At 46.0% G+C, this 12,114-nt stretch overlaps 2 protein-coding genes across 3 annotated transcripts in view; one reads left to right on the forward strand and one right to left on the reverse strand.

Moving 5' to 3' along the window:
- The window catches only part of ctns (cystinosin, lysosomal cystine transporter), a 76,432-nt gene extending 73,228 nt beyond the window's left edge, over positions 1 to 3,204 (reverse strand). For both annotated transcript variants that reach the window (XM_069928372.1, XM_069928376.1), the window contains exon 1: positions 3,085 to 3,204. The gene's annotated coding sequence lies outside the window, so the exon portion shown is untranslated. The remainder of the gene's footprint in view (positions 1 to 3,084) is intronic.
- A 62-nt stretch (positions 3,205 to 3,266) lies between these two features.
- Positions 3,267 to 12,114, forward strand: part of LOC138758871 (calcium and integrin-binding family member 3-like) — a 35,163-nt gene continuing 26,315 nt past the window's right edge. The window contains exon 1 of the mRNA XM_069928380.1: positions 3,267 to 3,691. Coding sequence (XP_069784481.1) covers positions 3,629 to 3,691 — 63 coding nt within the window. The 5' untranslated portion in view covers positions 3,267 to 3,628. The remainder of the gene's footprint in view (positions 3,692 to 12,114) is intronic.

Genomic DNA, 12,114 nt, shown 5'->3' on the forward strand with positions numbered 1-12,114 from the left:
AAGTCTAGAATTCTTAAATAAACATAAGAAAAAATAATTTGAATTGATCTGTAAAACCATGTTAAACCTGTTTAAAAAAAAAGTGAAAAAAGGAAAACATAACTAAAAAACTACATCTAATCTCCCTCCTCTAATCAAGGTTACCTTGTATAATAAATAAAAACAAAAATGTAGGTCCAATGGTGACCCCCCCAGACATCGGACAGTGAATCTCTGGAGCACACGATAATTCTTAATTCTTCCAATTAGAATAAAATACAAAAAATGGGCTCCACAACTTTATAAATTAAAACTTTATATCCATAATATATCTAATTTTCTCCAAACTTAAATAGGACATTACATCATATAGCCACTGCGTATGAGTCGGGGATGAATCATCTTCCCATTTCAGTAAGATTGCTCGTCTGGCTATCAATGTGGTAATAGCTAAAACCTACGGACAAGGTTCAAAATTAAGCTTAAGAATCATTGATAAAGTTTGGAAAATGTCTTTCCAGAATCACTCTAAATTTGGGCACTCCCAAAACATATGGATCAGAGAAAGATGAATATCTGCATAAAAACGTGATAATTTAAGTTTGGACACGAGTTTTGTGTACCACCTTAAACTGTAATAAACAATGCCTTGCACAAGATGAGGAATCATTAATCAAGCTAAGAGCAGAGAGCCCATCTTCACCTGAAAATGTTATGTTCAAATCTCGTTCCCAGTCACTCTTAATCCCAGCCATGGAGACTGATTTTAAATCCTATAAATACATGATATCAATCCACCATGAAAATAAAACTAAATTTTTTTAAAAATCAAGAATGTTAGAATTGGAAATTCATGGGAAATCAGAAAGCTTCGACTGAACAAAAGGTCTAATTTGTAAATAGCTAAAAAAATGTCTGTTAGAAAGATTAAATGTGGCTGCTCGAATAAACAGATTGTAAAAAGTTTGGATCCCTAATCTACGCCATTCCTTGAAACCTGTGTCCAGTAAGGACGGCTGAAAAAGATGGTTATTTATAATAGAACTAGCAAAGGATTATTACCCAATTACAATTACGCTTTGGATCACATGGTTTTGTCTGCAAGGGCTACAAGCACGTGCTGTTGTTATCGTTGCTGCTGGTGATGTTATAGTTGGTGCTTTTGTCAAAATTTTCTAATGTTTTAGCTACAATATAGTGGTAATTAGTATTTGTGAACTTATCAATGTCCTTTTTGAGAATGAGGTAGTAATTAGAAAAGAAGGGGGGCTGGTGGTGACACCATGAGTTACTGCACCAACGCTAGTGATGCCACTGCACTATGCATTTTTTTTAAACTTACAGTTTAGAGTCATGGAGTATTACAACATAGAAACTGGACCTTTGGTGCAACCTGCCAATTCCAACCAAAATGGCGCATCCACAATCGTGCCAGCTGCCTCTGTTTGGTCCATATCCCTCTGAACCCATCCTCTGCGGGTAGGTGTCCATTTTTATTGCAATAGTACCTGCAGCGATCACCTCCTCCAGCAGCCATTCCATTCACTCACCAGTCTCTATGTAAAAAAAAAATTACCCCTCATGTTCCTGTTAAATCTCTTTCCCTGCCCTCCCCTCCCCTCAGACTGATGTCCTCTAGTTATTGATTCCCTAGCCCTGGGCAAAAGACTCTCCAATCTATTCCTCTCATGATTTTGTACATCTCTACGAGATCACCCCTCACCCTCCTGCACTACAAGGAATAAAACCCCAGGCTACTCAATATCTCCCCAGAGATCAGCAACCCTCCCCCCCCCCCCCCACCCCGTCACCAAGTCCTGGCAACATCCTTGTAAATCTTCCCTGCTCCCTCTCCAGCTTGATATCATCTTTCCAAAAAAATGGTGACCAAAACTGAACACAATGTACTCCAAATGGGGTCTCATCAATGTCTTATAGCAGCCATTCTCATTTGGGGCCTCAGCACATTTAAGGGGGCCCCGAGGTATAGAGGGGTTAGGAGAGAATTGTGGACAAAACCAACCAAAGTGTCTGCTTCACAGGGAAGGGGGGGCCGATGAACTTTGAGCAGAGTCCTAATGGGGCCATACCAAACAAAAGGTTGAGAATGACTATCTCATACAATTGCAACATGACCTCACAACTGCTGTACTCAATTGACTGATGAAAGACTTTTTGACCACCATGACCACTATGTACCTGTGCTCCTGGGTCCCTCAAAACCATGATGATTATTCCCAATCAGCCTTTGTCCGTCCAAGTGCATGAAAATCTTCTCCCTCTAAATATTCTCCAGTAAATTGCCATCAATCACTGGCCTATGGTTTCCAGGCTTATCCCTGCAGCCCTTCCTGAACAGAGGCACAACATTTGCCACCCTCCAGTCCTCTGGCACCTCACCTATATTTAATGACAAAATAAATCTCAGCCAATTTCCTCTCTTCCTCTCAATGTGCTCTGATACATCTGATCAGGCCCAGAGATTTGTCTACCTTCATGCACATCAGCACCTCCTCAACTGTGATACTAACTGTTCTCATGGCACTACCATGGGCTGCCCCAAGTTCCTCATTTAAAAACAATGGAGAAGTACTCATTGAGGACCTTGCCCATCTCCTGCTGCCCCACACAGAGTAGACCACAATGATTCAGAGAAGTCCATTTTTTTCCCTTTAAGTACTTATAAAATCTCTGGGGATCATACTTAACTTTATCCACCAGAGCTATTGCCTCACCTCTTTTTTTTACTCCTGATTTCCTTATTTCACTTGCTCCCCAACTCCCCAAACTCCTCCAGTTGCATATACCTTAAACATCATAGAACAATGGTCGCTGGCCTTTAAAGATTCTTCCACAAACACTTCACCCTCTTGCCCCTTGCAGCTACCCATGATTAGATCTAGTGTGTTGTTCCCCAGACTCGAGCTTGGAGAAATACATCCCTTTGCTTTCTTGATGGCAACACTTGTAAAGTGTTGGGTCCCCTGACACGAATGCCTCAGAACCAGCCTTCAGTAGCGAGCCAATTTTATGGTCCGTCTATGGTTTCTGATAAGGGATTAACCGTGGTGATCTCTTAGTCACACTGTCCTCCCACACACTTACCAATAAAGTCAGTTATGGTGCCCAGAACTTCAAACGGGACAGAGAGTGTGGTCTGACCAATGCTTTGGGTGATTGCTTCATGATGGTCTGTATGCAGCTGAAGCCAAGGTGCCTGTAGTGACACACTGACCTCACAATGCACATGATGCCACATGATGACCAACATAAGCATTGTGCTCACAATTACCACCACAGTCAACGACCGATTGATGCAGATGTACAGTGAGTCAGCTGAACAGGTTCTGCTCTGCTATCCAACATTTCCACCTACCTCCCTTACCTTGTACATGATCCATCGTGTTTCTTTGCCTCCTTGTCTTCGATAAGGTCACCGTTACCTCCTCCTTGCTGACCACCAGCACAGGCAACCCAAGGCTACGTGCTTGGTCCCCTGCTCTTCTCCATGTACATCCAAGATTGTGTGCTCAAGTTCAGCTCCAACTCAATGTGTTTGGTTGTTGTTGGCCAAATAACTGGAAAGGAGGAGTCTGGATAGAGATCAAGAGCCTGATACAAGAGAAACCATCTTGCAACAACAATTTCAATGTCACCTAGATCGAGAAGCTTACTGTTGATTTTAGGAAGAAGAAGCCAAGAAACCAAGAGGGTAAATACTTTCAAGTTCGGGAAGTTCAGATTTTAGATGATCTCTCCTGGAACCAGCACATCAAGGCAACCGTGAAGGCACATCAATACCTCTACTTTCTAAGAAGTCTGGGGAGATGGGGCATGTTGTCAGATACTCTGGTTTTGTAATTTGACTGCCCATAAACATAGAAGGCTGCAAATGGTTACAAACATAACCATGTCCATCACAGGCTCCGACCTCAGATCCATTGATTGAATGTACGTGTGTGAGGCGTTGCCTCATGAAGGCAGCCAACATCATAATGGACCCCCATCACTCTGGTCACATCCTCCTCTTCTCACTGCTGTCTTTGTGCAGAAGGTAGAGAAGTCTGAAGTCCAGCATCTCTAGTGTCAAAACAGTTTATTTCCAACAGCTATCAGGCTCTTGAACCTCCCCCCTTGTTACACTAAATGCCCCCAGTGTTTCAGCCTCCACCACCATCACTGGCAAAGGCATTCCAGGCAAGGCAGCCACAACTCTCTGTAAAAAAAAAACATTCCCCTGATGTCTACCCTAAACCTCCCTCCCTTCACTTTGTACAGATATCCTCTCATGTTTGCTATTCCTGCCTTGGGAATAGCAGTGTTGACTGCCTCTCATTATCTTACAGACCTCTATCAAGTCTCCTCTCATCCTTCTATGAGGATCCAAAGAGGAAAATCCCAGCTCTGCTAACCTTGCCTCATAAGACTGTTTTCCAATCCAGGTAGCATCTTAATTAATATCCTCTGCCCTCTCTCCATAGCTTCCACGTCCTTCCTATAATGAGGTGATCAAATCCAAACACAATACAATAAGTATGGGTCTTGCCAGAGATCTGTAGAGTTTCAACATGTCCACTCTACTCCTGAACTAAATCCCCCATTAATGAAGCCCAACATCCCATAGGCCTTCTTAATTATCCCATCAACCATAGATTTGAGGTTAGAGATTTAAAAGGAACATGCGGGGCAGCTTTTTCACACGGTGAGTGGTATTTGTCATGAGCTGCCAGAGGAAATAGTATAGGTGGGTACAATTGTACCACTTAAAACACATTGAGGCAGGTGCATGAACAGGGAAGGTTTGGAGACCTAAGGGACTAATGCAAGCAAATAAGAGCAGTTCAGGTGGACAACTAGATATCGATAGGATTAGCTAAAAGGTCTTCTTTTATGCTGTAAAATTGTTTGATTCTACGTCTTCCTCACTGCAAAAGACAGTGACCATCCAACTTGTGATTCTATCAGGTTTGAGGTCTACATGGTGGCCTTCTCTGGGTGGGATTCTGACCAATGCAAGGATGACCCTGATCTTCAATTCCCCCATCCTAGGACGATTGTTCATTCGCCCCCCCCCACCGCACCTCAGATTCGGCCCTCCGGACTCAACATTTCACTCTCCAACTTGGAGCACCTCGATTTCCATCTGCACTAGTTGGCCATCTGCGGCATTTACTCAGTTCCAAGAGTGGATGATGCACCATCAATAACTCCAGAAAGACTGGAAGTTATGTAAAACGGATAGTCTTTTATTCACGTCCATGCTGGTTGACTGTCCCAAACTGCGGAGGGGGCTGTGGAACAGTCACCTTTAATCAGGAGACTGTGGGAGAGGCCACAGAGACAGTCAACCAATGGGCGTGCCCAGACATTTCAATGTACAGTGGTTTACCACAGTGGACATCCCTCCAGCGTGACCATTTTGTAGCACCCACATTCTTTCTCTATTATCAACATGTTAGCTCAAGACACTGCGTCGGCAATGCCTCCCACCCACCCCCTAAAGATGCTGCTTTACCCACTGATTCTCCAACAGACTGTTTTGTTCCAGGTTCCAGTACCTGCTCTTGGAGTCTTCTCAGTTCTCTCTGCTCCTAATCCTCCACTGACCTCAATCTCTACAGTTCATCCAGAAATATCTCCTTCCTCCACCGTCCCTGCAGCTTTTCCTTGTCTTCTGTGACAAAGGATCTCCATCCTGAAACGTTAACTGCTTCTCTTCCCACAGATTGTACAGCACGGATAGCGTAGCGGTGAGCGCAATGTTGTTACCGCACCAGCCATCAGGACTGGTGTTCGAATCCCACCCTTCAAAATGTACTCGGGGTTGTAGGTCAATTGAGTATAACTAGGTGGCACAGGCTTGTGGGCTGAAAGGGCCTGTACTGTGCTGGATATTTAAATTTAATTTAGATAGATTAGACCTTGTATCAGTGAGTCACTGATGCTGTTAAGACTATGATACAGCAGTTACAGGTTACATTGGTGTAATGTTCCAGCTGAACTTTGATCTCTTGGAAGGTTTTGATAGGTTCTTACATTTTGAAGATTTGCTTTGCACTGAGGTGTTTTGTACATTTCTGCTGCTGTATGCCTCCCGCCTTCCTTGGTGTGTCAGAGATTGTGATAGAGATTATGAGGTGTACAGATAAATGCAAGCAAGATTTTCCACTGAGATTGGATGAGTCGAGAACTAGAGGTCATGGGAAAAGTAAAATGTTTAAAGGGATCATTTGGGGAATTTCTGCATGCAGAGAGTGGTGAGAGTCAAATGAGCTGGCAGCTGAAGTGGTGAGTGTGGGCTCTATTTTAACACTTAAGGAAAATTTGAATAAGTACATGGATGCGAAGGGTATGGAAGGCTAAGGTCCAGGTGCACGTCATAATTCAGCACAGACAAGATGGGCTGAAAGGCCTTTTTCTGTGCTGAGATGTTCTTTTCCTCCTGGACAGCCTCAAACCCAATGGCACAAACATTCAATTTACCAATTTAAGAACTCTCTCACCTCAATAAGGTTCCTCTTTCTTCTATCTCTTCTTACCTAGATCTGTTCTCACTTTTCTCTCATACACCAGGATTATATAGTGACCAACACGTCCCCAACAGTATTGAATTGTGATACAACGAAAAACAGATCCCTAACAGCATTGTACCCCAGGGTGATACAGTAAAGGATCCGTACTCAACAGTACAGTATCTCCTTGTTATACAGTGACAGACCCATCCCATCAGTGCTGTACCCAGTGTAATAGAGAGACCTGTCCCCACCAGTACTGCCCCCCAGTGTTATGCAGTGACAGACTAACCCCCACCAGTACTGTACCCCAGTGTAATACAGTAACAAACCAACCCCCACCAGTACTGTACCCCAGTGTTATACAGTGACAACCTGTCCCCATCAGTACCGTACCCCAGTGTTATACAGTGAGAGACCCATCCCCACCAGTACTGTACCTCAGTGTTATATAGTGACAGACCCATCCCCACTAGAACTGTATTCAATGTTATATAGTGTCAGACCTGCCCCCACTAGTACTGTATCTAGTGTTATGCAGTGGCAAACCAACCCCCACTAGTACTGTACCAGTGTTATACAGTGACAACTTGTCCCCATCAGTACTGCACCTCAGTGTTATACAGTGACAGATCTGTCCTTATCAGTACCGTATCTCAGTGTTAAACAATAGCAGACCCGTCCCCACTAGAACTGTACTCAGTGTTATACAGTGACATACCCATCCCCATCAGTACTGCACCTCAGTGTTACACAGTGACAGACTTGTCCTTATCAGTACCGTATCTTAGTGTTAAACAGTAGCAGACCCGATCCCACCAGAACTGTACTCAGTGTTATACAGTAACATACCCGTCCCCACTAGAACTGTACCCCAGTGTAATACAGTGACATACTCGTCCCCACTAGAACTGCACCCAGTGTAATACAGTGACATACCCATTCCACCAGTACTGTACTGGGTGTTATAGTTACAGACCTGTCCCCACCAGTACTGTACTGGGTGTTATAGTTACAGACCCATCCCCACCAGTACTGTACCCAATATTATACAGTGACAGACCTGTCCCCACCAGTACTGTACCCAATGTTATACAGTGACAGACCCATCCCCACTGGTACTGTATCCAGTGTAATACAGTAACAGACCCATCCCACCAGTACTGTGCTGGGCGTTATAGTTACAGACCTGTTCCCACCAGTATTCTACTCAGTGTTATACAGTAACAGACCCATCCCACCAGCACTGTACCCAATGGTATACAGTGACAGACCCATCCCTACTGGTTTTGTATCCAGTATTATACCATGACAGAACCGTCCCCACCAGTACTCTACCCAGTGTTATAGTTACAGACCTGTCCCCACCAGTATTCTACTCAGTGTTATACAGTAACAGACCCATCCCACCAGCACTGTACCCAACGGTATACAGTGACAGACCCATACCTACAGGTACTGTATCCAGTATTATACCGTGACAGACCCGTCCCCACCAGTACTGTACCCAGTGTTATAGTTACAGACCTGTCCCACCAGCACTGTGCCCAGTGTTATAGTTACAGACCTGTCTCCACCAGCACTGTACCCAGTGTTATACAGTGATAAACCCGTCCCCACCAGCACTGTACCCAGTGTTTTACAGTGACAGTCCGATCCCCACTAGAACTGTATCCAGTGTTTTACAGTGACAGTCCGATCCCCACTAGAACTGTACCCAGTGTTATACAGTGATAGAGCCATGATGAGCTCATCAACTTTATCCACTTTGCTGCCAACTTCCACTCTGACCTCAAATTCACTTTGTCCAAATCTAGCAACTCTCTCCCTTTTCTCAATCTCTTTGTCTCCATTCGGGAGACAAACTCTCAACAGATGTCTTCTACAAACCAACCAACTCGCACAGCTACCTCGACTGCACCTCTTCCCACCCTGTCCCCTCTAAGGATTCTCTTCCTTTCTCTCAATTCTTCCATATCTGTGGCTTCTGCTACCAGAATGAGGACTTCCATACCAGATCTTCCGAGATCTCCTCCATCTTCAAGCAATGTGGCTTCTCCTCTAAGAGCATTAACTCAACCCTCACCCGTTCATCCTCCATTACCCGCACACCTGCGCTTCCACCCTACATCCCCACATGCAACAAGGACAGGATTCTCCTTGACTTCACCTGCAACCCTACCAGCATCCGGGTCCAACTGCTCCCTCTGTGACTCCCCTTGTCCACCTCCCTCCCCACTAATCACCCATTTGGCACCTTCCCCTGTGACCACAAGAGATGCTCCACCTGCGCCCACACCTCCTCCCCCACCATCATTCGGGGCCCCAAACAGTTCTTCCAAGTCAAGCAACATTTCACTTGTGATTCTGCAGGGGTCATCTGCTGCATCCGATGCTCCCGTTTTGGTCTCTTCTACATCAGAGAGACTGGACGTAGACTGGGGATCACTTCACTGACCACTTCGGCTCTGCCTGCTACAATACTGTGGATCTCCCAGAGGCCACCCATTTCAATTCCCCATCCCATTCCCTTGCTGACATGTCTGTCCATAGACTCATGCCCTGCCAGACCACGCACAAATTGGAGGAACAACACCTCATCTTCCATCTGGGCACCCTCCAAATGGATGGCATTAACACTCACTTCTCCAGTTTCTGTTATCCAATCCCCATCCCACGTCTCCTTCCTTTCCTGTAGGGCACTTGCATGCCCTCTCTCTCTCTCTCTCTCTCTCTCTCTTCCCTTTTTTATCTGTCTCCTTTCATCCAACTCTTCATTTACAGAGCCCAACCCACCTCTCCCCCATCAAACCTCACCTTTCCACCCTCCTGGCCTCCTCTCCATATCCAATTATCACATTTTGTCTGTGGGTCTCCAGCTCTCTCCCTTCCATTTCTTTTATTCAGGAGCTGCCAGCTTTTTTCTCCTACTTTGCCTGAAACATCGAAATATATCTTTACCTCCTATGCACGCTGCGAGACCGGCTGAGTTCCTCCAGTATTTCCGTATTTTTACTGAGGTTGAAAGGGGAAGAGTTGAAAGGGAACATTAGGGGGAATTTCTCATTCAGCGAGAAGTGGGAGAATGGAACAAGCTGCCAGCTACATTGGTAAATGCTGGCTTTCTTTTGATATTTCAGAAAAAGATATGGACAGGTGTATGGAGGGAAGGGGTAGGGAGAGATATGACCCAGGTTCAGGTTTCTGGGACCCGGCAGAATAATAATTGTAGTATAACCCAGTGTGCTACATATATAGACCCATCACCACCCGTGTTGTACCCCAATATTATACAGTGAAGGACTGACACCTGTGACCACAAGAGATGTTCCACCATTCAGTATACGAATATAGTAAAGTAGCAAAGCCATTCTCATTATTAGTACCTCAGTGTTATACAGTGACAGACCCACCCCACCAGTACTGTACCCCAATGTTATACAGCGACAGACCTGTCCCCACCAGTACAGCACCCCAGTGTTATACAGTGACAGACCCATCCCCTCCAGTACCCCGGTGTTATACAATGACAGACCCATCCCCACAAGTTCTGTACCCCAGTGTTATACAGTGACATATCTGTCCCCACCAGTACTGTACCCCAGTATTATACAGCGACAGACCCATACCCACTAGTACTGTATCCTGGTGTTCTACAGTGACAGACCTGTCCCCACCAATACTGTATCCTGGTGTTCTACAGTGACAGACCTGTCCCCACCAATACTGTATCCTGATGTTACACAGTGACAGACCCATCCCCACCAGAAATGGACCCCGGTATTATACAGTTACAGACCCATCCCCAGCAGTACCCAGTGTTTTATAGTGACAGATGTATGGAGTGCCTCTGCCCATCCAATACCTGTTCCCACTCCCCAACCCCCACCCCTGTATGAACTACCCCACTGTATGGATTGCCCCCACCATATGGACTGCCTTTATGCCTGCTGCATTCTGCCCACCCCAATATGGACTGCCTTCACCCTTCCATTCTGTATAGACTGACCCCCCCCCCCCCCACCAATATCATCATCTTGAGTATTTCCTCCCTCTCCACTTCTGGGTGCACTATTTAAACACAAGTTTTATTGATCTTTGCCACAATTAACTCAGTATGTCCACAAATATCAAAGTGACTGCTCTGGGCTGGTTGAATCTCTGTGGTGGTTTAATCTCAGGGCTGGGAGCAGTCAGGGCTGTAAATAATAAATGGGAATATTGTTGGAATATTCCCATCTGCTGTCATGCTGTGAATGTGTGTAACGTTAGCTGGGTGAGCATATTCTGGCACATTCTGTATGTGCAAGGCTAGCCATCCCATTCTCTTCACTGCTTTTACATGAGAATGGGTGAAATGATCCCATTGTCACTCAGTCATAAATTGGCCATCTGATATTCCGCTTGCCCCTCCTGCCTCAGTATTGAGAGCAGGAGGAAGGGTTCGGGGGAGTCAGAGACAGACATGGGCAACAAGCAAACTATCTTCACAGCACCACAGCTGGATGCATATCAGGTAGGATCCATGCCCGGGGGGAGCACACATCCCATCAGAAACTCCTGTTTGTCTGAAATGTCATGTCGAAATCACAGGGGTAGGGGTGGCGGAGGGAGAGAAGGGGAGGAGGAGGAGGAGGGTGGTAGATGGAGGAAGGTGAGTCGGAGGGGTAGTGGATGTAGGGAGGGGTGGATGGAGGGAATGCGAGGCAGAGGGAGATGGGGCCTTGTGTAGCTGGGACTTTTCCCTCCAACAGTTCCACTGAGAGGGACGTCGTTTCCACCCTCAGGAGCATCGACAGCGGACAGGTTCCTGCAGGTAAACACACTGATAATTCACCGTAGCTCCTGGAACTCGATTCCCACAGGCCGCCCCTCCTCCCTCAAGGTGATGCCCACACTGGTAGGTCAAGCTTTGGTTGGGGTGGAGGCAAGTAGCGTGAACTCTCCCACCTGAAAACAAGTGAGCAGAAGGAATAGAGGACGGTCTGTGGAGATCATCTTGTTTCTTGGGCCTCACACATTGGTCCCCTCCCGGGGTGGTGTCTCTGCCCCTCCCCCTTGTATGGTACTGTCTCTGTTTCAATCCCTCCCCATATTCCTTCAGCCCTTCAATCCCTTTATATCTGCATTTCAGAAAGTGCCGGAATAACCTTAGATCCCAGGTGGCCTCAGTCTGGTTCTGCCTCCCATTGGACCTATCCCCACCTTTCCCACCACAACATCTCCCCACTCCCACATCCCCTTCCCCTCCTGCATTAATCAAACAAATCAAAATTCATTGCAGGATAGACAGGTAATGGAAATGATTTCAAACAGTTAGTCCCCTGCCAGTTGGCATCAATATTAACCTCTGATTTCTGTTAACTCCCTCCCCATCTCTCTTTCTCTTTGCCTCAGCCCTCTTTCTCTTCCCTCAGCTCCCCATCCCCTTCCCTTTTCCATCTCATTCACAGAGCATCTCCCCGCTCGCCTGTCATCTTTCAGCTCCTATCTCCTTCTCTCTCTCACTGGGATTCACCTATCACCTGCTGGTCCATTCCCCTCCAACTCCCCCCCCCCTCACTCGGGCATCTGCCTGGTTTTTGACATTACTGACGAAGGTCTCAGTCCTGACACATCGCCT

Source organism: Narcine bancroftii, chromosome 3 (assembly GCF_036971445.1).
Source record: "Narcine bancroftii isolate sNarBan1 chromosome 3, sNarBan1.hap1, whole genome shotgun sequence".
NCBI classification, from domain to species: domain Eukaryota; kingdom Metazoa; phylum Chordata; class Chondrichthyes; order Torpediniformes; family Narcinidae; genus Narcine; species Narcine bancroftii.